The 27215-nt window shown below is 43.8% G+C and overlaps 1 protein-coding gene across 1 annotated transcript; it reads left to right on the forward strand.

The window, feature by feature from the left end:
- Positions 1-1348: 1348 nt before the first annotated feature.
- Positions 1349-21328, forward strand: LOC308438020 (zinc finger protein 251-like). Its single transcript, XM_080939307.1, has 5 exons — positions 1349-1449; positions 1906-2091; positions 2319-2451; positions 2777-2890; positions 21217-21328. The coding sequence occupies exons 2-5, from the start codon at positions 2062-2064 to the stop codon at positions 21306-21308; spliced, it is 369 nt and encodes a 122-aa protein (XP_080795433.1). The 5' UTR covers positions 1349-1449; positions 1906-2061; the 3' UTR covers positions 21309-21328.
- Positions 21329-27215: the final 5887 nt, after the last annotated feature.

Below are 27215 nucleotides of genomic sequence, written 5' to 3' on the forward strand. Positions count from 1 at the left end.
TGTGGTAGGGGGATGGGAGGTATCAGACAGGCTTCCGTCCTGGGTCCAGTTTGTATACTCATTCTCTAAAACTTCGAGGTGGGGCAGGCCAGCAGGTTTTGAAGGCTAGTGATGCACGGTTTCAGCTATTTCTCCAGGTCATTCTGTTTCAGGTAGCAAGTGAAGTCATGCCTGGTAATTATAACAGTACAAACGGTGCTTTAAGTCAACCACTCAGCACATCTAACAGTTGGTCTTTGCTCCTTCACCACTTCACAAAGACTCAGGCCTTAGGTCTGCTCTGGGAGAAGGTAATACATTCCAACTCTCCACTCACGACCATCAGATAAAATCGACCATTGAATAAAATACCGGCCCAGCTTCGAGAACAGTTTAGTCACTGGCCAGCAGTATCAAGTTAAAAAAAAAAAAAAAAAAAAAAAAAAAAAAGAAGAACCTGAAAATTTAGAAACAGAATCAAAGGAAGCTTTGGAGCCAGGAGGCTACTCAGGACCCAGGCAGAAGAATGGAAAAAAATCCAAGGCTAGCCAGAGCTACACATTGTCCGTTTGTAAAACAAACAAAGGCTCTGTTTCTATTTGGCTGAAATGCCCACAGGTACAACTGAGATTAGGTTAAGACCAATTTTCCAACAATTTCCACAACTTTTAAAAACATTGTATTATGGCAATAAATTTTAGGGCTGGAGAGATGGCTCTGCAGTTAACAGTACGTGCTTCTAATCTGTGACCCTCAAGTTTGTGTGCAGAGTCTGCAAATTATATTGAGAGAAGATAGTCCTTGGTTTTAAACAATCTTTCTTTGTCCTGCCCAACTCATTCTCCTTTGTTTTACTAAGTACTCCTTTTTGGAGACCAGTCTCTTCTCATAGCCCAGGCTGTGCTGAAACTCATTATGTAGACCAGGCTGGTCTTGAACTCACAGAGATGCGCCTGCCTCTCTATCTCAGGGGCTGAAATTAAGCCTGGTTGTTTTAGCTTTTTTTTTTTTTTTTTTTTTTTGAGACTGGGTCTTGCAATATATTTCACACTGGCCTGGAATTCGCAATCCTCTTGCCTCAGTTTCCCAAGCACTGGGCTTACAGACTTGGGTGCCACAAACACCCAGCCAGGGTGTTAGTTACTTATCTCGTGCTTTATTTGCAGCCCAGTAGAGATCTTATCTGGTTGACCCAGAGTGCAGACCAGGCAAGCGCCAACTAGTGCCGGTGGCGCCGCGTCGAGCATCTCCGAGCCCCGCCCAGCCTGTGCGTAGGGGCCCAGTTCTCTGAGACCCTAAAGGAGCTCCGGAAGTGCGCGGCGACCGTAACCGCGCGTGCGCAGCTTGGCTGTCCCGCCCCCAGTCGGCAGTCCGCTTGCCCCCTGAGCGCGGGCCGGCCTGGGTGTAGGTGGGTGCTGGTCCGGAGGGCCCTGGCTCAGGTGAGGCTCCCGCGTTCCTGTCGCTTCGCAGGTGGGCAAGGACAGCCAGCAGGCGGGGTCTCGGACTGGCTGCCTCAGCTTCTGGCCAAAGGCGCTGATGATGCCGCGACACCTGGGAGGAGGGATAGTGGAGGAGGCAGCGGTCGCAGCCAGAAGGGCCACCCAGCAGCGGGACAAGCCGTGGGAGGGACAAGCCGCTGGCGGCGACGCGGCCTTGGGAGGCATGGATGAAAAGGATGATGACCTTTAGGTCTTGCCCAGAGCTAACCCTCGCCGCCTGTTTCGTGGCCACTCACACCGGCAACCCTGTGAGGCCTATCGCAGCCTTTTCCAGCCTAGCCGTCTAAGGCTGAGGCGGTGCTATGCGTCCACTCTTGGTGTCCTGGTGCATGGCTGGAGCTGCCAACTTGCGCCGTGCTTGGGGCAGTTCTCAGTTTGGATAGCAGCACGGGACAGATCGGTCACACGCTGGCTCTCGCGGCTTCAGGACACTCCAGAAGGCCACTTCCGAAGCAAGGTCCGTCGTCCTCTTCTGACCATCTGTCCATTGCCCCGGCTGAATGGGGCTGAGTTTGTCTGTTTTCTCTCCCTGAGAGTAAGTTGGGGAGGCCTATCACGAATTCCAAGGTGGTTCACAGTCCAGATGGCTGCCAAGTCCTGCTCCCCGACTCCGGTGAGTTATTCCTTCTCTCTACTGCCCTGTCACAGGCTGTCTCCTCTAGAGCTGTGAAATGAGCGGACAGTGAAGTTGGAAAAGATAAGGATGCAGGCTACAACCTCTTGTAAGAGTAGCGCTCTGTTCAGTTGGGCCAGGCCTGATCCACCAAGTCTCAGTGTGTTACCCCAGCGGGGATCAACAAGGCACACCCCTGGTGTACGCTCGGTATACTGTCATTCCAGGGTGAGATGCCTCTGACCTTCCAGGATGTGGCTGTGTACTTCTCCAGGGCAGAAGGGCAGCAGCTTAGCCCCCAGGAGCGGGCGCTGTACCGGGATGTCATGTTGGAGAACTATGGGAACGTGGCCTCACTGGGTGAGAACTGCCCTGGAGTCCTGGCTCACAGTGGGGAGTCTGAGGGACACTTAGGTTGAGTTGGCTCTTTGGTTCCCCAGGAGGGAAAATCCTGCTCTTGTCCCTAGGTACCTGTCTATATTGTTCTAGCAACTGTTATCCTTGTTTGCCAGTGACCTCACAGTGCCATCCCTTTCCCCATCTAATGACAGAGGTCATAGGACCCCCCCGACCAGTGTGCCCATGCAGGCAGAATCCCCTACTTACTGAGGAAGACCCAGCAGACAGGGTTCTGCTCTGTCCCCCAGGTTGCAAGCAACTCACCCAGGATCCTCACCCTTAACAGGATTCCCAGGCCCTAAGCCAGAGCTGATCTCCCAGCTGGAGCAAGAGGAGGAACTGTGGGTCTTGGATCTTCTCGGGGCTGAAGAACCAGAAGTCTCGAGAAGTTGCCGGACAGGTGAGCAGAAGCTAGATGCTCAGGAGTGGCCTACCAGCCCTGCCTTCCATGGCTGGAAGTGAAGGCTGGAGGTGAAGGCAGGGATGGTAGTGGTCTACAGTTGGGGCCGGGGGAGGATGGGGGAATAGCTGCCAGATGCACTTGCTCATAAGGTTTTCCTTTGCCTTATAAGGTTTGTTTGCTTTGCCTTAAAAGAACAAAAAAAACAAAAACAAGCATTGTGGTTTCTGGTTATAATGTGTTTTGTTCTTTTATACCTTCATGAGCTTTTTCTATAGGATACACTTTTTTCTCTACACACCAACTTCATTGTGGTCTGTATCATCCCTCTCTCTCCTTCAGCTCTTCTTCAACCCTCAGTTTCTCCCGTTCTCTCTCTCCTTCTTGAGACTAGGTGTTCTTGTATGGCTCAAGCATATCTCTTAACACCTAGGATCAAGCCATCCCTCCCGGGACCTCGGTCTTTGCAGTAGCTGGGACTATAGGTTCATACCACAATGTTTGGCTCATTTGTGTTCTTTCATGTCTGTCTCTTCCTCCCCTCCCCTCAGCCTGCTCCTGTAGCTAGGGCTGGCCCTGAAGTTGCCACATAGATGAGGATGGCCTTAGATTCCTGATCCTTCTGCCTCTCAAGTGCTAGGATTATAGGCATGTGCAACCACACGTGGTCTTCCTATGTTTTACTTGATGGATTCTGCTTTCCCGAGGCTCACTCAGTGTTCTGCTCTCATTGTCCCTGTCTGTCCTGTTCCGTGTCCTGTTCCTCACTGCCAGAGTGCCTTGGGCTTCATCGGTCATGGTCTCCCATTTGCCGTAATTTTCTGAATTAAGTACATCGAGTGTTTACTCTTTATTAGTCGTTGGCCCTTTTACTGTAAATGAATGAATGCTTCATTGTTTCTGAGGCGCTTACTCAGAAAAGCTCTTTTGAATGGTATACACCTCCATTTTTGTTTGTTTGTTTACACAGTTGAAATTGGCTGTATGGAGCTTTTCTGAAATTGGGAGCTGAGATCGTTGATCTATAGTTTCATTTTCATAAAGGTGTTTATACCAAGGCTTTATGGAAGTACATTTCACATTTTTACAAACATCTCTTTTGGTATGGGTACTGTACACAGGTAACAGCAGAGGTCAGAGGCATCAGATCTCCTGGTATTACAGGCACTGTGAGCTGCCCAGTGACACCCAGGTCCTCTAGCAGAGCATGTGTGCTCTGACCTACTGCTGATCCATCTCTCTGGCCTGCTTTTTTTTTCTTTTTAATTGTGGTGCTGTGTATTGAATTCATGCATGCTAGGCAAGTACCCTACCAATGAGCTATATCGGGAGCCCTTTTTATGTCTTACTTTATTTTAAGGTGGGGTCTTAGTTGCTCATGGTGGCTTTAAAATCATGTTTTATTCTAGGATGGCTTTGAGTTTGAAGTCTTATCCTCCTGAGAAGCCGGTATTATTAGGTCCACTCTAGTGTGTATTTCATGAGTTTTCCATATGCTTTATAAACACTCAGTAGCTGGGACTACTTTTTGTTTTGTTTTTTTTATTTCTTTTTTTAAAAAAGAATTATTTATTATATTTTATGTATATGAGTACACTGTTGCTGTCTTCAGACAAGAGGGCATCAGATCCCATTACAGATGGTTGTGAGCTACCATGTGGTTTCTGGGAATTGAACTCAGGACCTCTGGAAGAGCAGTCAGTGCTCTTAACTATTGAGCCATCTCTCCAGCCCCCTTTTTTTTTTTTTTTTTTTTTTTTTGTTTCAGGACAGAGTTTTTTTGTGTAGCCATGGCTGTCCTAGAACTAGCTCTGTAGACCAGGTTAGCCTCAAACTCACAGAGATCCTACATATTCCTCTCAAATGTTGGAGCTAAAAGCATACACTATTCCCACCACCATCTGGCCTTTTATTTTTAAATATAATCTTTTGGCCCAATCAATAATTGGACATGTGTGAATTTCTAAGCAGTTGTTTTTCTAATTATCGTATTGTTTTTATTATATAATTCCACCGTGGTCAAGCAACATCTGTATAGTTTTATTCTTACATTTTCTAGATGTCTTATGACTTCCAGGTCTCTCTAAGAAATCATACTATGTCTGTTTTAATAACTTTTGTTGCTATGATTGAATACCCTGAAAGAAAACAGCTTAGGAAAGAGAAGGATTCCTTTATTCGGGCTTGGTGTTGCAGAGGGATAGGACCCATGATTGAGGGGAACTCAGCAGTAGGAGTGTGAGGCCCCCTGTCAATCAGGGCAGATTGGTCACATGTCATCTGCAAAGGACAGGAAGTCCTTCATCCGGGTACCATCTCCTAAGGGTTCTATAACTGTCTTCGAGTTTTACTGCTGTGAACAGACACCATAACCAAGGCAACTCTTTCAAGGACAACATTTAATTGGGGCTGGCTTACAGGTTCAGAGGTTCAGTCCATTATCATTAAGGCATGAGCATGGCAGCATCCAGGCAGGCATGGTGCAGGAGGAGCTGAGAGTTCAACATCTTCATCTGAAGGCTGCTAACAGAATACTGACTTCTAGGCAACTAGGATTAAGGTCTTAAAGCCCATGCCAACAGTGGCACAACCACTCCAACAAGGCCACACCTCCCAACAGTGCCACTCCCTGGGCCAAGCATATGCAAACCATCACAGTAATCTTTCCCAAATTTCCCAAGGGTACCACCAGGTAGAGACCTAGTATTCAAATATGTCAGCCTGTGGGAGACATTTCTCTTTCTAACCATAACAATATCTACGTCAAAAAAGATGGGTGTTCTGTAGTCATAGGATTGTACATTGTCTAAGTTGATGAGGCTGATGGTGTGACTCAGGTTTTACATGCTTTTCCTGATTTCTTTTGTTGTTGCTAGGATTATCCAAGGATGTGAAGCTGTCTTTCCCTTTGATTTAGTCTTCTGGCTCTGTTTTGATGCTGTGGTACTGACTTGTTCTCGTTTGGCAGATACATTGTAGGAGATGCTAACAAAGCAGCTCCAACCTTCCTGATGGTTTTGTTCACATGGAGTATTGTTTTTATTTATTTAATTCCATCTGTGATGGTTTATATTTACACACACACACACACACACACACACACCTTTAAAGTGTCTGTCTTCCAGATAGCACACCACATAATAGGGTCCCATTTTCTATTCACTCTGTCTTCTAATTTCTGTGTTCAGCCTGTTAGTGTTTTCTGTTTTGTTTTGACTTTGTGTCCCCCCACCCCCACCTAACATTCCAACACAGACATTATACCCAGGCAAATGTTAATGCACATAAAATCAGAGAGTGTGGAGATACATAGACATGTATGTTCCCAGCACATGGAAGGCAGAGGCAGGCGGATTATTCATATATTCCAGGTTGTCGTGGGCTATATGGCATGATTCTGTTTCAAAACAAACAGAAAAGTAGAAAGTTTCTTCCATTAAATCACAGTAAATTGCTGTAATTGAGTTCTGAAATGTTCCCCAAGGCTTGTGTTGTAAGCTAGCCTAGAGCGCCACTGGGAGGTAGTGGGAACTTTAGAACCTGAGGTCTGTAAAAGGTCACTGCGGGCATGCCATTGAGGGAAATATTGAGACTCTGACCTCTTCCTCTTTCTTTTTCTTCCTGGTTCCCAAAAGGTAAGCAGACCTTCTCTGCCCTGTCATGATGCACTGGATGCTACAATATCAAAGAAGCAGGGACAAGTAGCTGCACAGAATGTCCAACCTGAGTATAAAATAGTTAATTATCCCAGGGGTTATTGTCATGGTAACAGGAAGTTGATTGACACAGTTGGAGATACCTATATATAAAAAGAGAAAAATGAGCCAAGGATATGGCTCAGTTGTTCCAGGACTTGCCCAGCATGAACAAGACCCTGGGTTTGATCCCCAGAATAGTCTAAGACTAGACCTCATAGTGTGTGCCTGTAATTTTGGCCCGTGGAAAGTAGTGTTAGGGGGATCAGAAAATCAGGGTTAATCTCAGCTATATACATGTGAATTTGAGAGCCAACCAGGCATATGTGAGACACTGTCTCAAAGTTAAGCACATTGAAACAGCTTTTACGGCTCCCAGAGAACTGAGGTCAAAGTCAACGATGTAAAGTAGGGAATATCTATCTGTAAGTGACAAATTTCTGGATACTCAGTGGGGACTAGTCTGAGTTGAAAACCTCAAAGGTAGGCCAGTGAGTGTCCCCAGTGAGTAAAGGCATTTGCCACTAAGCTGAAATCAGTCACTGGAACCCACAACTTCGATGGTAGAATGAAAGAACCAACTCTTTCACAGAACACTATACACTAAAACAATAAATACAGACATTTAAGGGAACAAAAGAAAACAAAAAAATAAACCAACCAACCAAAACAAAACCAGAATCTAAGAAGACACTGAGAAGAGGGAACTTTTTTCTGAGCTATACCTTCAGGAGCTTAACCAGGACTTTACAGTAAAGAACACAAGCAAAGGAAAGAAAACTATTTTGAAGTATGCTAGACTGACAACATGGCCACTCTTCAAATAAGTAAATTTCCAAGTGCCTAACTGGCTTGAGGAAGGAGAATTCTAGCACCCTCTAACCAGTTTGTGCACCTGTCTGTAACTCAAGTTCACAGGAAGTGAGATCTGCCTGTGCTGTGGCCCTCTCCCCTCCCCAGCCCTGAGCATGTTACTGAGACCTGCTCGCATAGTTCCTTCCAAGAACATCTGCTTACCTGTCAACAGGAAACTGACAGTCAAGAAAGTATTCTTTCTGAGACATACCCTGATATAGCCCAGGTTAGCCTCTCTCATAGTTCCTGATTTTGTGCTGGACTTTCAGGTGGGCACCACAATATACAGCAAAATTCGGACATTTTTAAAGTACTTGACACTAAGTTCAACTTGGACTTAGCAATATTTGTGGGATGCATGGGAAACCACCTTCAGTAGAAATGTATGTAGTAAATGCATATATATATATATTATGAAGAGGATATTGTGTGGCTTTAACAAGCTGAAGTAGAACTAAGTAGACTTGAGGCGGGAGTGGAACCAACAGTTTAATACACAGACAGGCATATGTCAGGAAGATCTCGTGGTTCTCATACATAGGTTTGTTTTTCTGTGCACTCTGGAGAAGACCTGGCCAGTGGGGTTTAGCACTGGCTAGGCTGGAGCCCTTTCTCAGTGTTTTGGGATAGCAGACATGTGTGTTCACAGATAGCTTTAGCTCTGTAATGGCTTAATTAGCTGGTGTGGGTATGGTTTTGTTCCTTGGTTGTTGTGCCAAGCCTTCTGTTCACTAATCCAGCTTAGTTGACTGATCGGATGCCCTTTCTAGGGACCATGTTAACTTGAGCTTCACTCCTTGTTTTGAGCCCTGATTGCTGTAAGACTTGATCTTGCCACTTGCTTCATTCAGCCTTTCCCTTCTGCGTGTGACCATGTGATCCCTTGAGTAACAGGAAAGGACCTGCTGATCTCCTTCCTGGGATATGTTTCCTCATGTTCTGAGTGGCTCTTCCTCAGATTTAAAGCTCTTTTCTGTTTTGCATTAAGCTGCTTGTTCTAAAACAGGATGCAATTAGGAAAGGTGACTATGTTGTTAAGGTTTTACTTGGAATGTTACTTCTTCAGGTATGACCAGCCTCCTTAAAAAGAAAAGAAAAGAAAAGAAAAACCTTAGAATTAACATTTTGAAGCAAGGAATAGTCTTGCAAACTTTGTATTAGGTCGTGTGGCTATCTAGAACCAAGACTCTAGCAGCTTCATCTACCCATAAACATAGACCAGGGATCTTTCTTATTGGAAAAGATGGGATCTCAAGGCTTGGGTTGGGAACCTCAAAAGGCAGCCAACACTCTGAAGAAGAGCATCTCTGATCTGTGACCACCCAGACTTTGATTCCTTAGCTGTTAGTGACCTGCTCTTTGGTGAGTACCACAAACTACGGACATTTTCTTATAAGCAGTGAGGAGATGCATCCTCTCAAGGTCTTAGAACAGCGAAGGCAGCAGGAAGAGGTAGAAACCGGCGATCTCTCTGTATTTCCTGGACAGCATCATCAGTTGCTAACTGCCAGTCTGGGCTGACATCTCTGGCTCTTATCTGGTAAGGCCCAGGGAAAAGCATTATAAGGAACAGGCATTAAAAGAGTTTATGTAGAAATTCCAGCTTATTTTGAAGTACAAAGAAGAAATACTGTGGGTATCAAACTCACCTTCCTAAAAGGAAAATAATGTATCATTGAAATTACTCCCAATTCTTAAGTACCTATAAGGCTTGCCATGGTAGGCAGAGTGAATATTTTCAGCCTAGATGTTAGCTGTTAATGAATTAGAACTTTAAAATCTCTCTATCAGTATGGTGGTGGTCCACACCTTTAATTTCAGCAGTTGAGAAGCAGGGGAGGTGTATCTTTGAGTGTGAGGCCAGCCTAATCTACAGAGTGAGTTCAGGACAGCCAGGACTACACAGAGAAACTCTGTCTTCAAACACAAAAACAAACAAACAAACAAACAAAAAGAAAGCCCCACTCTGCTGTATAGCTACCTAGAAATTCAGTCTGAATGGAGGGAGAGGTGGGGTGCTGGTGATTGAGGTTGTAGGGGTCAGTAAGTACATTTACAAATATTTCAAAGTAATACTCTAATTTACTTTAAGAAACTTAGAAGTATAAATTATTAACAAAACTAGGAAGAAAAGATCATTGATATTTAAAATAGGATATTGGTAGAAAAAAAATCAATGAAACTAAAGTTGGTTATGTGACATAATTATCAAGTTGATAAAACCTAGTGTAACCAACTTTTAAAAAAGAAGGTAGGGCTGGAGAGATGGCTTAACAGTTAAGAGCACAGACTGCTCTTCCAGAGGTTCTGAGTTCAATTTCCAGCAACCACATGGTGGCTCACCACCATCTGTGATGAAGTCTGATGCCCTCTCCTGGTGTGTCTGAAGCCAGTGACAATGTACTCAATACACCAAATAAATAAATAAATCTTTAAAAAAATAAAAAAAGAAGGTAGAAATTACAAATATTAAAAATTGAACGAGCAAGGCACTGGCGAGATGGCTCAGTGGTTAAGAGCACTGACTGTTCTTCCAGAGGTTCTGAGTTCAATTCCCAGCAACCACATGGTGGCTCACAACCATCTGTAATGGGATCTGATGTTTTTTCTGGTGTGTCTGAAGATAGCTATAGTGTCCTCACATAAATAAATAAATCTTAAAAAGAAGAAAGGGAATTACCTCAACTTGTAAAGATCTTTAAAAGCCCTGTGGCTAATAACTGAAGATGAGAAATTGGAAGCTGCCTAAGGTCAGGAATGAGGCAAGTTGTCACCTGCCACTATTCCAACTCTGAGAAGTCCTGAGGAATCAGACTTTGTTTCCATGCAGTGTGATTACAGACAATCTGAACAAGAGGATCATGTAACTGGGAAGTGCAAAGTTGCATGTACAGTGTCCGTATTGGCTGCTTTCCTTGCACCTGAAATGAACAAGTCGTTTCCTGTTTGGAGTTTGGAGGCAGAGTTGAGACAGTCTTACTGAAATCGCCCTTCCTGGCCTAGAACTAATACCCCCTGGATGCTGTAATCAAAAGTGTTCTAAAACAACCTAAAGGCAGGAGAGATGGTTCAACAGGCAGTCAGTCCTGAGGACATGAGGACCATCCTCTGGACTCGGGGAGAAGGAGAGAACTAATTCTTACAAGCATGCCTCCATTTTTTTTTTTTTTTTTTGTATCTGTTTTTGTTTTGTTTTGAGACAGAGTCTCACTACTTAGTGATTGCTGTCCTGGAACTCACTATGTAGATCAGGCTAACCTCAAATTAAGAGACCTTTTCTGCCTCCCACCTGCTAAGATTAAAGGTGTGCACCATTATGCCCAGCCCTCCATCTGTTAAAAAAGAAAAAAATGTCAAATTATATAAGCACTCTGAAGATGAAATTCTTAGTACATTCAAAATGTTTTTACCTAATATATTCAAATTTTAAACTTTGTTAAAAACATACCAGAAGGGCTGGAGAGATAGCTCAGTAGTTAAGAGCACTGACTGCTCTTCCAAAAGTCTTGAGTTCAGTTCCCAGAAACCACATGGTGGTTCACAACCATGAGTAATGAGATCTGATGCCCTCTTCTGGTGTGTCTGAAGACAGCTACAATATACTTCTATATAATAAAATAAATCTTTAAAAAAAAAAAAAAAAAGGACATACCAGAAGAGAAGTAAGTAAAGTTTATGGATAGAATAATATCAAGATGTTAACTGATTTCAAATTTCTTTATAAATTCAATACATTCTAAATAAAAATATTAGCATTTTATGTTACTTGATGAATATCAATAAACATTTTAGTATTTTTTTTTTAATGGCAAAGACCTCAAATAGTTCATTATTAAAGTAAAAAAAGCTGAGCTCATACTACCTGATCTCAAGACTGAACTATAAAGCTTTAATTATCAAGGCGTGTGGTGTTGTCAAACATAAATGGAGTGATCTGGCAATCGTTGGAACAGCATAGATAATGCAGGTATGAAGGACTTCGTGAATATCAACTGAACTTCGGGAAGGGAACAGAGGTACACAGTGGAGAAACAACAGTCTTCAACAAATACTAAATGTCTACATGCCAATTAAAAGGATTACAAAAAGTCAACAGTCTTTGTTCATACTCTGCTGCTATTATAGGAACTGCTTAACCAACAGAACCATTTATCACCACTTTGGAGGCTGAAAGTCTCTGATCAGGATGATATGTTAATTGAATCTGGTGATCTCGGTTATGGATAGTCTCACTTGGTCAGAGCAGGAAATGGAGTCTCTCATTAAAAGGTGCTTATTCCCTTGTGAGAACCAGCTCCTGTCATGTTTCCATCTGACCCTCGTTCCTGCCCGAAGGCACAGTTCTAAATGCTATTGAGAGTTAGGATTTTACCTTACAAATTACAGGGAAGGATAAAATTTAGTCCAAAGCAAAATGATTCTAGAGCCAAAAGCAAAGCACAAAACTCTAAAGCCTCCAAATGGTAACAGGACCAAAGGTATTCTGAATATTCAGGTATAGCACCAAAGCCAGCCCATAAAGCCTGAGTGACAGTTGAGACCTCATTAAAATAAACTGCAAAAGATCCAGAGACTAAGTATATTTGCAGATATCATATCTAGTAGATCTTATTTAACTTTTTTGTTTATTTGGTTTTGGTTTTTCAAGACAGGGTTTCTCTGCATAACCCTTGCTGTCCAGAAATTCAGTCTATAGACCAGTGTTCTTGAACTCAGAGATCCACCTACTTCTGCCTCCCAAGTGCTGGGACTAAAGGTGCTCACCTCTACCTCCTGACTAAAGATCTTATTTTATGTGTATGGGTGTTTTAATTGCACGTATATGTATGTAGCACATTCATGCTTCCTCAGAAGCTAGAAGAGAGCATTGGGTTCTCTGGAACTGGAGCATCAAATGGTTGTTAGCCACCTTGTGGGTGCTGGGAACCTAACCTTGGCCCTTTGGCAGGTGGAGTAACCACTGAGCCATCTCTCCAGCTCCTATGTCATTCTTAAGGCAAAGCTATAGAGATAGCCAATACACATCTGTTATCCTAACAACTGGAACGTAGAGGCAGGAGGACCAGGACGTAAGAATCATTCTGGGTTGCACAGCAAGTGAAGACCACCGTGAGAAGCATGAGATCTTATATTGACCCCTCCCTTAAAAAAACGAAGACAACTAGGGATAGTAAATCAGTGTTTGCCAGGGAGTAGTGAAAGGGTTGGACGTAACTAGGCAGCACGTAGAAAGTTTTTACAGCACTGAAACACGTGACCAGTACTGCAGTGGTGAAACCATGTCACTGGTTTGTCCAGCCCAGGCAGTCAAGGTTGAGCCCTGGGCCAGCAAGATGGCCCATCGGAAAAAGGCAACACAAACCTGGCAACCTGAGTTTGATAACTAGACTCCATATAAGGAGAGAACCAGCGCCTGAGGGTTGTCCGCTGTCCTCGTCTGCTGGCTGTGGCACATGTTCCCACACATGTACATCACAGGCACACATACAGTACATATTTTTAAAAGATGGAACCCAAGCTGTGGCAGTTGGGTAATAAGGACACCCATTGTGACACATGCACTAGAGGAGCTTATGGTTTCCTGAGCATCCAAGACTCAGAACAGAGTTGTGTTCCATTACACACTAAATGCTAAAATTCAGTTTATGATTTTTATGTTTGCTATTAGCATATAGAGAGGAATCTCTGACTTCTCTCCACAGTTTCTCCCTGTCCTGGTTTGTCTTTTGTTTCCTTTGTGAGGAGTACTCCCTCAGAAGAAACAAGACATGGAGACAAGCTTAGGAGCACTGACAGACTTAGGGGTACCTAGAATGTCCAACAGCCATATGGGGTTCAATTAACACAAAAGACAGGGTGAAGACCTGAGGCTTCAGTCTTTAACTGGGGTGTAGGGCTACGGTAGAAACATGAATGGGGCTGAGGTAACACAGAAAAAAGACTCAAAGCAAAGGTGGTAAAGTCTTGTGTTAATGGTTTAATCTAGGTTGTAAAAATAGCTGGGTAGAGATGGAGCAGGGTTTGGGGAAGTGGTATCCACACAGGATATGAAGGAATGATTGCAGAATTTCAGCAATGTTATGGATTGATCACATAGCACTCTAAGGTCCATGTGTTAAAGGTTTACAAGGCCTGTAAGTCACTGATGACATGTCCTAAAGGGACTGTGGTACATTGCTAGTCTCCCTGATTCATGGTCACAGTGTAAGGGTCTTAATCTTTTGAGTACTTTCTTTTCCATTGCCACCTGGTGGCCTTGCTCAGAGGCCCATAGCAGTACAGTTGTCACATTTTCACATCTTGGGCTAGAACCTTTAGATCATGAGTTAGCTTTTCCCTTTATAAGTTATTTACATCACATATTTCCTTATAGAATTAAAACAGTCACTGACACAGGCAGCCAAAGAAGTCTTCAACTGCTATCAAGGAACTCATGTCAAGTGACTTGGTGTGAAGGCACACACCTTTAATCCCAGCATTCAGAAGGCAAAGACCGAAGGAGCCAGCCAGAGCTACAGAGTGAGACCCTGGCTGGGAAGGTAGCTTATCCTGTAAGAACAAGGGTCTGAGTTGGATCCCTGGACACATTAAAAGCCAGACATGCATTTGTAATCTTGGTGCTCAGGAGGTAGAGACAAGCAGATCCTTGGGGCTTGTTGGCCAGTTAGTCCAGCCTGTTAAGCAAGTTACAGGCCACTGGGAGATCCTGTGTCAACAAACAAGTTGGTCATCTCCTAAGGGAGGGTACCTGAAGTAGACCTCTGGCTTACACACTAAAGAAACCGAGGCTGGAACAACAGGCGAGGTTAAGAATCTAACCTTTTGGCTATCAGGTTTGCAACATTGTATCATTTATTATTGGGACAAAATACCCAATGAGCAATTTAAGGAATGGTGTGTTGTTGCTCACAGTTTGAGGAGGAGCCATCTGTTTTGATGACGGCAAGGCGGCAGGAATGGGGCAGCTGGTCACATTGTGTCCATAAGAAGCAGAGCATGCTGGTCCTCTATACACTCTTTATTCAACCCACCAGATGTTGCTGTCCACAGTCGGGATCTGTACTCCCTCAGATAAACCTCAGACAGAAGTCAGTCCTTCAGGCGATTTTTAAGTTAAACTTTAAAATGTTACAAACTTGGGCTGCAAAGAAGACTCAGCAGTTAAAAACACTTGTTGCTCTTACTGAGGACCAGAGTTCAGTTCCCAGCACCTGTGCCTGGTGGCTCACAACCATCTATAACTCCAGCTCCCAGGGATCTGATACCTCTGGTCTCTGCAGGCATTTGTATTCATGTGTATATATCCACACAGTGACAAACATGTGTATATATGTATATTTCTTTTGTAAAGAATATAATCTTAATTTTAAGAAGATACCATAAACTTACCCTTTATCATGGTTGTTGTGTGTAGATGTGGTTGGGTATATGCCCACGGGCATGCCACTGAGAGACTGTTGTAGACGGTTTTCTACTTCTACATTTACATAGGTTCTGAGAGTTGAAAACAGGTCATTAGACTTGCACTGTTTATCTGCTGAGCCATTTTGCTCTGTGTGTGTGTGTGTGTGTGTGTGTGTGTGTGTGTGTGTGTGTGTGTGTATGCATATGCCCATGGGCATTCATGTAGCCAGAGTATTAGGAGTCTTCCTCTTATTGCTGCCTAAACTGGGAATCTTGACCTTTTGACTAGGCTGGTTGGCCATCAGGCTCTGAAGATCCTCTGACTCTACCCTCATGCTCACATGCTAGGATACAGGCATTTACAGCCATGCATGGTATTTTAAGTGGATGTTAGGGATTTAAACTCAAGTGCTTTTATCAACAGAAACATTTTCTGGCTCCTGCAAAGAACTCCCCCCCCCCCCCCATGTAGTCCTGGCTGTCCCAGAACTTGCTCTATAGACCAGGCTGTCCTTAAACTCACGACCAACTGCCTGGCTCTGCCTCCCACGTTGAGATTAAAGGTGTGTGCGCCACCACTGCTGACACAATGAATATTTTTAATTTAGGCTTAAGTAATAGTTACATCCTTATTACTTGCTAACAAACTATGAGTGATCAGTGCCAAGTTCTGTACCGTCACATGCTTACACAGCCTGAGAGGCTGTATTAACTACTTTCCTATTGATGCGATGGAACACCATGACCAGGGCACGTGTTTGTTGTAGAGGGGTGAGTCCATCATGGCAGGAAGACATGGCAGCAAGCGACAGGAATGATGCGAGGCGTTGAAACCTTGGAGCCCCATCAGTATATTAACTCTAGCATGGCATTAAGTATTCAGGTGCTTATGACCATGGGGGACATTTCACTCAAAGAACCACAGAGACCCCAATAGTCAAGGTACTGTTGACTCCATTTTTGTCATGAGCTACTGTTGTGTGACACTGTTCCTGGGGGGAAGTGAGCAAACATCTTCTCACTGCAGATAGGGAACTGATGACATACCTAAGGAAGGATGCTAGCATGTGTCCAGGTGAACCAACGGTTACCTACAGGAATGATGACAGGACAGCTACATCGCCAGCCTGCTCCAGCACAGGAGACAGTTCCTGGAAGCTGGAAACCTAGAGTGTAGTCCACAGCCTGCAGGCAGGTAGCTGGTTTGAGAGTGTCCTCTCTGTTGCTCTGAACCTCTTCCGGGCACCTCAGCTGGTCTGTACTCCTCTCGTCCCAGTCCGAGACGGTTTCTCCATGCAGCCCTGGCTGTCCTGGAGCTCACTGTAGACCAGGCTGCCCTCAAACTCAGAGATCCTCCTGAGTGCTAGGACTGAAGGTGTGCACCACCACTGCTTAGTTTGTTTTTAAGAAGTACTTATTTGTATACTTTATATATATGTGTGCTTTGTCAGCGTGTACATCTGCACACCACAAGTGGTTATCGGATCCCATGGGATTGCAGTTCTAGACACTTGTGAACTGCCATATGGTACTGGGAATTAAACTTGGGAACCGCTAGAAGAACAACACCCAGTGCTCTTAGTCACTGAGCCATCCTTCCAGCCCCTGTAGCCAGGTTTCTTATCTGTGAATGGCTTTCAGCAGTTCTTACAGTTTGTGTATGCTGGAGAAGGAGAGGTCTAATGTACTTGGTCATTTTCAGAGCTTTCCTGAGGACTTTGACTTGTTTAGTTCCTGAGGCTTCCTTCCATACTAGGATCAAATGTTTCACCTCTTCTAAACATTCTTTATCAAATGAGCTTCATTCCAAGAAGTCGTTTTTACTTTGGAGAAACTTGCTGCACAATAGCTTTTAATAAAACTTTCCAATGTAAGTTTCAAAAGTAGATTTGGAAAACCGAAAAAGAGAACTCAAGAGACCTGCAGCCATGATAGAAGAAACTGAGATGGAGACAAGTCCGAGTCTGTCTTCCACAGACAGCAACTCTGGGTCCACCCTTGAGAAGTTCTGGAGCTAATACAGCACTTCGAGGCCAACCCAACCCTAACAGGGAGATTCTGGAGGCCTTGGCTGATGCACTCAGAATGGCGAAAGAAGACATTAGGATTTGGTTCCTATGTCAGAGGTGTGAGATGGAGCTCAAGCGGTTGTCTGAGGCCTACAAATCTGAGAATTTCAGTCTCAATTTGTCAGAAGGTATGGGTCACATGGTGGCCTAGGAATTAGTTTAATGTACCTCAGGCACAAGGATTGGGAAAGTTACTCCATACCCATCTGGCTACCCTGAGGACTCCTCCCAAAATGACCCTGGACGTCCCGAAGCTTGGGAAGCCTTGAAGAGTCTCACACTCTCTTCTGGGTACCAAAGCAGGGACGGTATGTCACAGGATTTCTGACTCCCTGGCTTACCTAGCATATGCTCTTTCTATTAATGTTTTTTCAACTTCCTTGTTGGACCAGGGAGCTGTTGGGTCTTATGTCTATCGATGGTACATTAATAATAAACCTAGCAAGCTGGAGAGATGGCTCAGTGGTTAAGACTACTGTCAGCTCTTCCAGAGGTCCTGAGTTCAAATCCCAGCAACCACATGGTGGCTCACAACCATCTGTAATGAGATCTATGCCCTCTTCTGGTGTGTCTGAAGACAGCGGCAGTGTACTTATATAATAAATAAGTAAATCTTTAAAAAAATAGTAATAAACCTAGCTATTCCCGGGGGTGGGGAAAAGTAGAGTTAGAGAGTTGGCTCAGTAGTTAAGAGTACTTGTTGCTTTTGCAGAAGACCCAGGTTGAGTTCCCAGTACCTATGTGGTGGCTCAGAACCATCTACAACTCCAGTTCCAAGAGATCTCATCTAATGCCTTCTGATCTATATGAGCCACAGGCATTCATGTGATGTATACACATAAGTGCAGATAAAACATTCATAAACATAAAATAAATCTAGCTGGGTAGTTGTGACACACTCCTTTAATCCTAACATCCAGGAAGCAGAAGTAGGCAAATCTCTTAAATTCAAGGCCAGCCTGGTCTACAGAACAAATTCCAGGACAGCCAGGGCTAAACGGAGAAACCTGCCTTGAAAAAATATAAATAAAGAAACAAATAATAAAGTAAATCTAAAGAAATTTATTGAGTAGATTTGAGAAAATTTTATATGATCACATACATGTGCCTGCTCATTGTTTTTCCAACCATACCCATGCATGAATGTCTTAGTGCATACATCCAGAATATGGATTTTTTTTTCCATTAACATTTTAGCTTTTCAAGCCTATAGAAGAATGAGGATGGGGACTGGAGAGATGGCTCAGTGGTTAAGAGCACTGGCTGCTCTTCCAGAGGTCCTGAGTTCAATTCCCAGCAACCACATGGTGGCTCACAGCCATCTGGAATCCAATGTCCTCTTCTGGTGTGTCTGACAGCTACAGTGTATTCATATAAATAAAATAGATAAATCTTTTTTTAAAAATGAATGAGGTTGTTGTGAGTGGTGAGAACCATCTTGGGTCAAAAATTCAAATAATCCTGGTATTTGGCTTTTATGTCTAGCCATTAATTTCCTCAGAGACGACATCATGCAGCTTAACTTGTGTTTGTTCCTTCTGTCGCAGCCTGTTTACTCTCGAGAGGCTGGTTGGGTGAGTCTTGGGCTATTGCAGAGATGAGATTGCTTCTGTGTGAAGCATAGAACTGCCTTAGTGGAAGAGAAGGGTGCATTGATGATGCTTTTTCTGATTGGTTAAGCCTCGTGGCAACTAGTAGGTGTCTGAGCCCCCTGGCAAGATCTTGAGTAATGTCACTTGAAAGGGAAATCATTATTCCATCTGTAGTAATGAGTTTGGTGACCAAATTGAGTGTGGTTATCCCAGTGCACTGTGTGACCTCTGGTTGATAGCCTCATGCTGAATTCTTAGGCATGGATAAAATGTGTTTGCACCCCAGATATTGATTGACACTGACCTAAACAAACAAAAAAAAAACAAACTTTGTTTTTGAATCATGAGTTTATCAGGGTTACTTACATGAGTGGGGGTAAGGGATTACTTACAGGAACTTGAGTGACTCAGTGGGCAGCTTACACCACCAAATGTCTCCTCTCTGCAGATGCCCAGGACTTACCAACCTCTCAGTTGTGGTAAGCAGGGTAAGACAAAAGAACCAAACACAACTGAAACTCCTTAAAATTAAGGGCTGCATGGTGTCCACTAAGCTAAATCTTTAGCTCTTGAACACAATTATGTCAAAAGAATTTTACTTGGAGATAAAATGTATTACTATCTCAGAAAATAGTTTATTAAATTAGGGGGGAAACTAATACTATTTTTTTAAGTTTATTTTGTGTAGTTTGTCTACATATATGTAACCACTTATGAAAAATGTTTCCTTGGAGCTTTATAACCAAATTGCTTGCACCTTGACTGGTCAGAATCTCTTTTCCCTTATATTTGTTTATTCTTTTAACAACCCTGGGGAGGGTCTTTGTGAATCTTGTAAATTTCAGGAGCTTTTTGAGCTTTGTGTATTTTATTTCTTGAGTATTATGGACCTTCCTCCAAGAAGAAGTACTTAATTTGAGAGCAAATGTTTAAGTTGGTAAGAGTACAACAGGCACTTGTCCGGAATGCATAAGCTTTTGCATTTTTTCCCTAGCACCTAAAATAATGAAATGGAATTTAAAAGAGCAGAGGAACGAATGACCAATATGAGGATAGAAACACCAAGACCAGCCTAGACTGTGTTGTCAGGTCTGTGAGCCAACCTTGCCTCTGGAATGAGATCCTACCCAGAAAACAAAAACAAAAAGGTGTGTGAAGGGGCTGGGGCACTGGATCAATAGCTCAGCAGTTAAGAACACTGATTGTTCTTCCAAAGCACATAGGTTTGAGTTCCAGCACCCATATAGTGGCTGACAACTGTGTCCAGTTCCAGGGTTTCTGTGACAACCATAAAGCACTCATCCATACTTAAAATGGAAATAAATCTTTAACACACACACACACACACACATACACACACACACACATACACACACACACACACATACACACACACACACACCAGTTGACACAGATCCTGCAGGTTATAGCAAAAGGACACTTTGGACACTGACACAGGGTCTCATGCAGCCACTGTTGGCATCAAGTTTGCTGTTTAGTCAGAAATGTCCTCTAACTCCTGATCCTCTTGCTTCGCCTTCAGAATGGTGGGATGACAGGCATTTACCCTGAGATGACAGGCATTCACCGTCACCTCTGGTTCTAAGTGGTGTTGGGAATGGCCCACAAGTTGTGCAGGTCCTCTATCAGCTAAATCTAGACTTCAGCTCATGAGCACGTTTACATCAAAATAATCTTACTTGGAGAGAAAATTACTAATATCTCAGAAAATAGGAAAAAAGCAATATTTTTTAAAATATTTATTTTATGTGTTTATTTTCTACATGTATGTATAGGCACCATTGCATGCCTGGTGTTTTTACCTGGAAAAGGGCATCAGGTTCTGAAACTGGAGTTCTGTGTGGTTGTGAGCCACTCCATGGCTTTTGGGGACTGATCCTGGGTTCTCTGTGAGATTAGCAAATATTCTCAATTGTTGAACCATCTCCCCAGCTCCAAGTCTAATAACTTAGATTCACATATGAACAAATCATTTAGTATTTGACCTTATGTGTCTGGCTAATTTCAGTAAACACAAGGATTTCTTGTTCATCCTTTCTGTTCATCTTCCTTTATAGCTAAATAAAATTCCACTGTGTATATGTTCTAGATTTTTATTTATCAATTTATCTGTTGGATCTCACTGCTTCCACTTCCCAGCTATGGAGAATAGTGTGCCAAGGGTCTGTGCTCAAGAGTGGTATAGCTGGGTCACATGGAACATCAGTGTTCAGTGGTTTGGTTGTTGTTGTTTTAACACAGAGTCTGTTTAGCCCTTGCTGTCCTGGAACCTGCTGTGTAGACCACATTGGTCTCAGGCTCACAGAGATCCTTAGTGTTTTGAGGAGGCTCTGGGCTGACTTCTGTACTGCATATACGAGTTTACATTCCCAGCAGAGTGTAAGGGTTACTCTCTCCACAGCCTCCCCAGCATTCCTTACTTCTTTTCCTGATAATAGCCATCGGCATGAAAATTGTGCAGCTGGAAATAGCCCCTAACCTCCTGCCTCTGTTTAAGTGCTACAATATCTGACCACCACACCTGTTACTACTTCCATTCGTTCTAAGAACTGTCTATTCTGGTCACTAACTCATTTAATATGTGGATGTTTTCAGAGGGTGTATTGTTTAAATTTTGTAATTGATTGTGTATTTTTGTTACCTAAACTGGTGCCTGACACGTAATCTGAAAGGTTTTTCTTTCTCCGTAGGCTCTGATTTCTTTTCTTGCGAAGCTCATTTAGGAGCAGTGATTGCATTGCTGTTTTTCGTCTCTCGTCCAGTAATGTCAGCAGAGATCTAGAGCCTGGGATTATAGTTAGGACAATGCCAGCCGCCAGTGAGAATCAGCTCAGAGCGCTCCCATCTAGCAGATAGCAGTGAGTGACAAGGGAACGGGCGGGGCTCTCTGAGGACTTGGGTTCCTTCACAGCAGTAAGGGGAAGGTCCGAATCACACTCCAGTCCCACCAACCCTAAGGGTGCACATGAGGTATCCAGCACATGAACTCACACTCACACTTGGTTATGATTGTTTTGTGGTTGTTCTCCAAAATGGAGGCTCTCAATGCTTTGACTTTCCTTCTAGATATTTCTTAATTAACCTGGGCCTGTTTTTGTCCTCCAACACCAGTTATTACCGCCAAAGTTGTCATTACTGTCCCATATGATGCTGTAGCTGCAGTAACCAGGACTGGCCACCTGGACCCGTGGTACAAACGAGAAAACTACACTGCTTAAGATTATAATTTTTTCAAAGATTTTATTTATTTATTGAATGTATGTGAGTACACTGTCACTGTCATCAGACAGAGCAGAAGAGGGCATTACAGATGATTGTGAGTCACTATGTGGTTGTTGGGAACTGAACTGGGGACTTCGGGAATTGAATCAGTGCTCTTAATCACTGAGCCATCTCTCCAGCCTTATTATTTTCAAAAATGTTCTGCAGACATAGGGATAGGGCTCACCAGGTAAAAGCACGTGCTCCCAGGCCTGACGGCCCATATGATTGATGGGAATGTGAAAGGAAAAATAGCATTTCACGGGCTGGTAAAATGGCTCAGCAGTTAATAGCACTGGCTGCTCTTCCAGGATTCCTGAGTTCAGTCCCTAGCAACCTTGTCATGGCTCACAGCCATCTATAAGGGGATCTGATGTTCCCTTTCTGGCCTGCAGATGTAATATGCATCGGAATACTCATACATTAAATAAACAAAATTTTAAAGTAGCATTTCACAAATTATCTTCTTGTCCTACACACACAATAAATTATTTGAGGGCGTGGAGAGATGATTCATTGGTTCAGAGCACCTGCTGTTCTTGCAGAGGACCTAGGTTCAGTTCCCAGCAGCCACTTTAGGTGGCTCATAAACACCTATAACCTCAATTCCAGGGGACCTAGCACTCTCTCCTAACCTCAGAGCAGCAAAGGTGATACAGGGAAAAGATGCAAAGTATAAACGAGTGAGTGAGAATTCATCTGGTTACCTTTCTCTTTCCTGAGCACCGGGATGTGTGCATGTCAGTCCTGGCACTCTGGAGGCAAAGGAGAGTTTGATGGCAGCCTGGTCCATAACCTGCTTCCTAGCTTTTCCTCAGAGAAAGTACCAGATGACTTCAGCAATCTGCACTAAACATTTAAGGCAGGAATAGTACATATATGTGTGTGGGTTTTTTCCCCCAGTAAAAATTGGTTTATTCTGTACATCAGATTTTGGAACTTTGTTGTTTTCATAATATATCAAAGACTTTCCTTTAATTATATGTTTTCCATTACTATGTAGGAAGGTATTGTGCTATCTGAGTAAAGGTGGGTTTAGATAGTCGTCTGGGTTTTTAAATTTTTTTGTCCTTTCTCTTCATACTTACAAACAGCATTTCAGTTACTGGCATACTCATTCATCTGGTGCGTGTGGGGATTCACATGGGATAAATTATTCTCAAAAAAGATTTATTTTAGTGTGTGTCTGTGTGTGCCCATGTGCGCGCGCGTGTGTGTGTGTGTGTGTGTGTTCATTCATAGGATGCTTGCAGAAGCCAGTGGATGGCTTCTAATTCTTGGGATACATTCTTCGAGAGTAGTTTGGGGACCAGGGGTGTGCAATATATTGCTTCTGAAAGCCAGTCTTCTCAGCCTCTGTGCAGCACCTTCTCTGCTGTCCTGTCTCTGCCACCCTCCTCTTGCTCTGGCCATGGTGAGAATTCCTTAGTTCTCAGAATCAGTACCTTCCTCCTCACACTCCAACAGTTGTGCCATTGTCAGTCGCTGCTGACTGGCACCCTTAACTGTGTGCATTCACCCTTCCTCTTGGGATCTTCTGACTGTATATACTGATTCCATGTTACATGACTTATCAATTCCTCTTTGAAAATGGTGGCATGTGACTTAATACCAGCACTCAGTGACAGGATCATGAGTTCCAAGCCACCATAGGCTACACAACAAAAACTCTTAATTCAAAAATACAAAACAACTACAAAACAGTCAGTATCTGCTTCCTGAGTAGAGCATGAGCCTGTTGCAACCAGGGCCTGTGTCTGTCTTCCTGTTGTGTTCCTCACCTGGAGCATGATTAACTTTGTATCTGTTGAATAGACTAATTTGCTAATTTAACACTGGCAGTTTGTTCCCTCTCCCTGGCGTGGATGACTAGGGAACACTGCTGTCTCTATTCTGCTAGTTGGCCATCTTTATTTTTGGTTCTGTCATATTCCTCTACTGAAGCATCAGAATTTTTGCGTAATAGCAAATTATTTGTTTGTTTTGAGACAGGGTTCTATATAGTCTGACTGCCCTGGAACTCACTCTGTAGACCAGGCTAACCTTGCACTCACAGAGATCTGCCTGTCTCTGCCTCCCAAGAGCCAGGATCAAAGGCCTGCCTTCATTACTGGTACATCATAACTTGCGGAAATAGGAAGCAAATTGTGATTCCTGCTGACAAGGGTTTCTCTGCTCATTTATTTGTGCTTTGTGTTTAACAGATTCTGAGATCGAGACTGAAAAGGAGCTATCCATTTTAAACCAGAAATGTTCCGAAGAAGTAAAAACCCCAGAATTAATGTCACAAAAATTCCCAAGGGCTAACTCACAGGCATCTGAATCCCAGGAAGCTTGTGCCCATGAAAGTCAGGGGGATGGGAGCCAAGGAAGCTCTGCTACTCAGGGTTTGAAGAGTGTTGCTCAGAAGGGCTCTGCAGTCTGGAGGGAGCAACTTCCAGAGAACACCCAGGCTTCTGCCTTTGACAGACACTTGAGTCCCAGCCAAAGTGTTGTTACAATTCAAAGAAATAAAGCAGGACAGAGAATCTTTAAATGTGACATATGCAATAAAACGTTCAAATATAATTCAGACCTAAGTCGGCATCGAAGGAGTCACACTGGGGAAAAGCCTTATGAGTGCGGTCCGTGTGGGCGGGCCTTTACTCACAGCTCAAATCTTATTCTTCACCAGCGAATCCACACTGGGAATAAACCATTTAAGTGTGATGAATGTGGGAAAACTTTCGGGCTCAATTCCTATCTCCGTCTGCATCAGAGAATTCACACTGGAGAAAAGCCGTTTGGGTGTAATGAGTGTGGGAAGGCCTTCAGTAGAAGTTCAAGTCTCATTCAGCACCGTATAATACACACAGGGGAGAAGCCCTACAAGTGTAATGAGTGTGGGAAAGCCTTCAGCCAGAGTCCCCAGTTAACTCAGCACCAGAGGATCCACACAGGGGAGAAGCCCCACGGATGCAGCTGGTGTGGAAAGGCTTTCAGCCGGAATGCAAGCCTTATTCAGCACCAGAGGATTCACACGGGCGAAAAGCCCCACAAATGCACTCAGTGTGGGAAAGCCTTCAGCCAGAGCTCCAGCCTTTTTCTTCACCACAGGGTTCACACCGGGGAGAAGCCCTATGTGTGTGGAGAATGTGGACGGGCCTTTGGCTTCAATTCTCATCTTACCGAGCACGTTAGGATTCACACTGGGGAGAAGCCCTATGTGTGTGGGGAGTGTGGCAAAGCCTTCAGCCGTAGCTCCACGCTGATGCAGCACCGTAGAGTGCATACCGGGGAGAAGCCCTATCAGTGCACAGAGTGTGGGAAGGCCTTCATCCAGAGTTCCCAGCTCACCCTCCACCAGCGTGTTCACACTGGAGAGAAGCCTTATGAGTGTGGTCTCTGTGGGAAGGCCTTCAGTAGGAGATCAGCCCTCACTCAGCATCAACGGATTCACATAGGCGAGAACCCACAGGAATTTGAATGTGGCCCAGATTTCATTTATGACTCCAGCCATCTGTCCGCTGGAGAGAGACACGGCAGGGCCTTCCGCCACAGTGCAAAACTTGTCCTGCAGTGGACAATACAAAGTGATGAAAAGTCCCAGGGTTGTCATGAGTGTGGGAAAACTTACAGCACTTCCTCACAGTCCATGGACTGTCAGAGAATTCAGGCTGGGGAGAAACCCTATAAATGCCAGGAATGTGGTGGTAAAGCTGTCGGTGGGGTGTCACCCCTTACTCCACAACATGTGACTCATGTTGGAGAGAAGCCACAACTGAAGGATGGGTCTGAAAGATACTTAATTCAAATCAAAAAGATTTTCCAAGAAAGACATTTTTAATGTGACAAACGTAGAAAACAGTTTAGAAACTTCGCTCTTTATATTAGGTAGGATTTCATAATGGAAGTTAAATGAACTGTTACTAACAGACTTGCATATTAGGAGGCTGGGGCTGTGTGGGCCATTGTGTCTACCCATCCCACACCCCATGCTCAGGGTTCTAACTGACTCATAACAGCAGGCCACCTTAACATCAGGTCAAGTTTAGGTTCTTATCACAGGGTTGAGTTCCCACACTAAAGAGCAGTTGATGGGAGGGTTAGATAACACCGTATCTCTTCATTGCCAATTGTAAGAGAGAAACCCAGAGAACTGGGGAATATGGCTCCTCACGTTGGAGAATATTGATGATGCTAAGGACAAGATATTGGCTATGATTGGCAAGCATATGGATGGTCTGAGGACTGAGGTGGCTCTGCCTATGGCTGATGGGACAAAATATAGGTTCTCTGGGTGCAGAGGAAGCTGTTGTGGGGCGGCCACTGTGAGGCAAGGGGTGGAGGCTACAGAGACATGAACACAAACTGACAGCTGTGGTGAGCAGAGCTTAGGGCCAACAGTGACAAGGACAGTTACAAAGAGCAAAACTCCTGCTGGAGATTATCCTGGTGACTGTAACTTAAATGTCTTTTGGTCCTCACTGAATTAGTCATGTGCAGTTAACAAATTACAAATTTCCGTTCCCCTCTGCCAACTCCCAGGTATCCGAGTTACCAGACCTTCCTTCTTAACAAAGCGCTGTCCTTGTTTTGTTTTTAAACGTTTTGCTAGGCACTTGAGTGACAGAGACAGGTGGATCTCAGTGAGTTTGAGGTCCCAGACCAACCCTAGACTCTGTCTCAAAAAAAGTTTTAGATTTTACTTTTTATTTTTCCTTCTTTTTGGTTTCTTACTGGTTTTGGTTTGGTTTGGTTTTAGTTTTTTGTTATTGTTTTGGTTTGGGGGGTTGGTTGTGTTTCCCTTTTTTACCATCTACTGAGATCCTGTGAGATGGGTGCCTCCACTCTGAGAGCAAATGCATTCAGAATCTACCTTTCTTTTCCTTTGAAAGTTGAGCAAGCTCTGGTTTTCTCTAACCCCAGATAACATTTCTCAGTGAAGCATGGTTGGGTGGACACTAGTTGGCAGCAGAGCTTCCCAAATCCAGCCTGCATACCCACCATGCTGTGTGCCCCAGGGTCAGTGCACACACTGGGATGTTCTTGATGGTGTTAATTTTTTACTGCAAGGTGTATGGATAAGCCATCAATGATGTATTTACATTGGCTAAGGAATTCTTACATCCAATTTCTTTCAGCTTAATGAAGCCAATTAAAAAACTGTGAAAATCACTATCGGTCTGTAGCAATGGCATGATTCATTCAGCACAGTGCCTGCCTAGTATGTACAAAGCCCTTGGTTTGATCCCTAGCACTGTAAAAACTTGGGAAGTTGATGGAAACCTTTAATTTTAGCACTCCAGATATTGAGACAGGAGGATAACAAGTTCAAGGCCATACTTAGCTATGTAGCAAATTCAAGACCAATCTGGGCTACATGATACCCTACCTAAAACAAAACAGAAAACCAGATATGTAGATAATTAATACTAGCAAGCAATAC

Source organism: Micromys minutus (genome assembly GCF_963924665.1).
Source record: "Micromys minutus genome assembly, chromosome: 27".
Lineage (NCBI taxonomy): Eukaryota > Metazoa > Chordata > Mammalia > Rodentia > Muridae > Micromys > Micromys minutus.